The 4,663-nt window shown below is 38.9% G+C and overlaps 1 protein-coding gene across 1 annotated transcript; it reads right to left on the reverse strand.

The window, feature by feature from the left end:
- Positions 1 to 1,523: 1,523 nt before the first annotated feature.
- On the reverse strand, positions 1,524 to 4,049 carry TXNDC2 (thioredoxin domain containing 2). Its single transcript, XM_036322738.1, has one exon. It carries the CDS (start codon positions 4,047 to 4,049, stop codon positions 2,613 to 2,615), a length of 1,437 nt encoding a protein of 478 aa, XP_036178631.1. The 3' UTR covers positions 1,524 to 2,612.
- Positions 4,050 to 4,663: the final 614 nt, after the last annotated feature.

Here is a 4,663-nt window from a genome sequence, read left to right on the forward strand (position 1 = left end):
TTCAATCTATTTCTTTAATTGCATTTCTATTTATAAAGTCTTTTTCATTCATGAATCAGATAAATGTTTAACTAAATCTTAAATTTTTAAAGGATTCCATATTTTTTATTCTTTAATCCAACTTTTATTTATTTTATTGTCTGGTATGGAAACAGGATGCAAATTTGTTTTTCTCCCAAATGTCCAAATTTTGTTGTGCAAGTCTTTCAAAATAATCTATTCATATTTCATTAAATTGAAATGTTTTCCTTTTTCATATATTACTACCTACATACCAAATTTTGATTCTTGGTTATTATTATGTTTCATTGCTGTCTTTTTCCTTCATCGATACCATTATTGGTGTCACTACAATTACTATACTAATAATACATTTTACTAGCTGATAGGGTATATTGATCTTCATTACTTCTCAATTAAGACTTTTTCCTACCTACTCTTGGCTATGATTTTTAGTAAATTTTAAGTAGTCTGTCAGGTTCTCCCAATGAGCTCATTGAGATGTGCGTTTGTAATTACAGTATATCTACTAAATTAAGCAAAAAAAATCAACATCTTTCAATTTTTTTTCTCCAAAGGGGGAAACTGTGTTTTACTTATTCAGAGCTTCTTGTTGTATACCTCTCAGAATTTTTACATTTAGTCTTAATAATCCTTACTGTTCTTCTTAGGACTGTTGTTAGATAATTTATTTTAATTATATTTTTATTTTATTTTATGCTCACTATTGTGAATGAGACTTTTTCCCATAATGATTCCCAATTATTTGTTATTGAGTCAAAATGAAACAATTGATTTTGGGCTATTACTCTTAATTCTGTCACTTTGTTGAGTTCTTTTATCAATTCAAACAGTTTTCCATTAATTCTGATTAAGGCTCTCATCATTCACAACCAATATGATTATCTGGAATCTTCCTTTTCATTAGAAATCTTATTTCTCCTTCATGTTAAATACTCAAGTGATAACAATTGTTTGGATCATTTAAGGGCATAATTTTCTCTTAATGAGCAAAATAGAATATCCATATTCAAGCTTTCTGCCAGAGAATGTAACTTTGACCTGGTTACTGTTTGACTCTTATCCCAAGAGTCAAGAAAAATGGTGTTTCTGGTGAATATTTGAAGGACATGAATTGATTCTCTGGTAGTTTAGATTTTATCCCTGGATCAAGCTAGATCATCAGAGAGCCACACTATTTGCTCCACATTTTCTTGACCCAACAGAATTCCCTTTGCGAAGTTGTGCTTTGCCTTCTTCCTTTGACTTATACCAGGAATAGTATAAAATCACCTGAAAATCTATTACAATTGTTTTAAAGGATTTTTTAGGTCATTGTCTGTGTCATCACTTAGTAACCTAAATATAAAGAAAAACCGATGATAGAAATTTCTTCAATACTAAAGTCCCAGAAAAAAACAACAGTTGATGTAATTCATTCATGTTACATTTTAATTGTTCTAATCTCATCCCATTCCACTCTCTCCTTCCTGGGACGTGAATCATTCTTTGTCCAGCATCCCTACACTTTGCATGCTCCCCATGCAGTTGTCACTGAGCAGCTGCTTGGTTATCAGATCGACTATTGAGGTATCACAGCACTTGTGTTCAAGTAACCTTTATTTTGCTTAATAATGGCCCCAAATCACAAGAGTAGGGATGCTAGCAATCAGATATGTCAAAGAGAAGCCTTTAAGTGAAAAGGTATGTATGTATAGAAAAAACATGATATATATAGGGTTCAGTACTACCTATGGTTTTAGGCATCCACTGGAGGTTTTGGAACATATTTGCTGTGGAAAAGATGACAGACCAAGCCATCATTTATGACCCAGACCTGGGCCTTTGATTTCTGAGATATCTGGGAACAGGTATCTGAAACCTAGTTACCAAGGAGACAAAACAGGAACTTTGCCACCAGGGAGTTGATGTAACAATGGCACCAAGGATCACACTAACTTAAACCTGAATAATAAAGCTCTTGGCCTGAGAAACCAGAGTTCTGAGCTCTGTCTCAGACTTTGTGGGCACTGATTAGTAAAACAGAGGTCTGAACTTGAAATCTGGAAGCATGGCCTTGGTGTCAGTTCTGCCACCAATGAATTGGGGCTGGCAAGCCCATGGAATTTCCTGGGGGCTCCATAGCACTCCCCTCACAAGAAAAAGGTTAGATATGGTATGTGACTCTTTCAGATTCTGTATTTGCAAATATCTTATCAGAAATCCCAAAGATATGTGAACATAAGAAGTTTCTACTCATCTTTAAATCATGTACTTCTAGAGAATTGTCTAAATGTCCAATGTCTCTGCTAACAGGAAATGAGGAATTTTCAAGGGTGAGTGGGGAAAAAATCAAGATAAAAAAGTAGGGGACAACTGGATTTCCAATATCCACCAAAGGAAATTCTAATATCACAGTTTTCTATTAAGAAAAATATGGTCACAATATGCTTTAGGGCTTTGACTAGTTTTTGACATGGGTAGAGTTAACATTTATTGTTTATAAGTAGGTATCATTTGGACATACACTTTTATTACACTTCTTTTTTCTTAATAAATAAAAAAATCATACGCCATGAACAACTGACTCTCTGTAATGCTTTCAGAATGCACTACTTTAATTCTGCAATGATTGTTTCAAGGTCTTCCTTAAGGGCACCACAAAATTCACTCACCTTTTCTTCTCTTTTATAAAACTGAAAGGTTGGGACATGAATGATCCCACGATCTTGCACTAGCTCCTCACAGTCATCAACATCTACTTGGAGGAACACTACATCCTCGTGCTTCACAGACAGGGAACAGAAAAGGGGTTTGATGGTCCTGCAAGGCATACACCATGTGGCTGAGAAGACCACGGTCACCAGCCTCTCCCCTGCCTCCTTGAGCGCCAACTCAAAATCTTCTTTGCTCAGGATCACTTTCACCAAATGGAACTTCAAGAGCTCCACTGTTTCTTCTGCCGAGATGTCACCTTCTGCAGGCTGGATGGCTTTCTCTGAGGACTTGTCTTCCTTGGGCTGGATGGCTTCTTCTGAGGACTTGGGGATGTCACCTTCCTTGAGCTGGATGGCTTTCTTCTCTGAGGGCTTGGGGGTGTCACCCTCCTTGAGCTGGATGGCTTTTTCTGAGGACTTGGGGGTGTGGTCCTCCTCGGGCTGGATGGTTTCTTCTGGAGATCTGGAGGTGTCACCCTGCTTGGGTGAAATGTTCTTTTCTGATAGCTTGGGAGTGTTGCCCGGCTTTTGCTGAATCGTTTCTTTTGGAGATCTGGAGGTGTCACCCGGCTTGAATGAAATGGACTTTGCTGATAGCTTGGGAGTGTTGCCCTGCTTAGGGTGAATGGTTTCTTCTGGAGATTTGGAGGTGTCACTCGGCTTAGGTGAAATGTTTTTTTCTGAGGACTTGGGGGTGTTGTCCTTCTTGGGTAGGATGGGTTTCTTTGAGAAACTGGGGTTGTCACTTTGCTTGGAAGGGATGGATTTTGCTGAGGAAGTAGGGGTGCTACCCTCTTTAGGAAGGATGCTTTTTGCTGGTGATATAGGAGTACTGTCGTGCTTAGGGGGGCTAGTTTTAGTTGGAAAATTGAAGATGTCACCCCGCTTAGGCGGGATGGGTTCTTCTGAGGAATTAGCAGAGTTACTCTCTTTGGGAAGCATGGTTTTCCCAGAGGAATTAAAGATGTTGCCCTCTTTAGGCAGGGTCGTTTTCCCCGGGGAACTGGATGTGTCGCCTTGCTTGGGCTGCATGATTTTCCTTGAGGAATTGGGAGTGTCGCCTTTCTTGGACTGCATGGTTTTTGTTGAGGAGTTGGTGTCACCCTGCTCAGGAAGAAACGTGTCCTTGGGTTGTGGAACTTTGGAGTCCTCTGCAGGCATGTGCTGTATGCTGCTGACATCGTGGGCAAAGGCTTTCTGGGTGAGTGCTGGATCCAAGAACTCTGGGGCCAGAGGAGTCACATGGCCGGGCAGAACCTGTAATAGTGGACTCTCTGAACAAAACAGCAGATAAAATAAAATGCAAAAGAAAAAACCAAAAACTTTGATCATATACTCCAAAGAAGACCTGTGTCATCTTTAGAGCTCACAAACATAGTCTTATAATGATGTATTAATTGGAATAATCACATTCAACAAAAGGCCAAGCATCGTGATTACATGTATCTTTTATGCAGGTTTTTTTAGACTACAAGTTTCTCAGCTTAGTCTTATACCTCATACTCCCTAAGCACATAGGTCCCTTAAGGCAATACCCTTCCCTCCCTCTTACCAGTAGGATCACCTTCATGTGTTTCTGGTTGTTTGTCAGGTCTCATGTTCAGTTCTTCCTGGGATCCAACTTCATCACTTTCCATTCTTACTTCATAAATGCCTCATAGTGAAAACAAGGCTGTGCCCTCCAACTTTTCCAACCTACTCAACCTAATATCTTATAATGAGTAACAACTTATATTTGTGTAGTTACAGATGGTTTTCCATCTCTGTACTGGAGAGATTCATGACAGCCTCAGTTATGGTGGTCGCACTGTGCATGAGGCTGTGCCTGGTGCCTAATATGCATTCATAAGCAATATTTTCTATAACACAACAAACCACTGAGGTAAGTACCATTGTGATCCCTCGCTTTACAAATGAGAAAACTGAGCCTGAGAGAAGTTGCATAA

Source organism: Myotis myotis, unplaced genomic scaffold, assembly GCF_014108235.1.
Source record: "Myotis myotis isolate mMyoMyo1 unplaced genomic scaffold, mMyoMyo1.p scaffold_m19_p_9, whole genome shotgun sequence".
Classification (NCBI taxonomy): Eukaryota; Metazoa; Chordata; class Mammalia; order Chiroptera; family Vespertilionidae; genus Myotis; species Myotis myotis.

Coding starts and splice junctions, on each gene's coding strand:
- TXNDC2 (XM_036322738.1), bottom strand. CDS start 4,049: ATGATCAAAGTTTTTGGTTTTTTCTTTTGCATTTTATTTTATCTGCTG.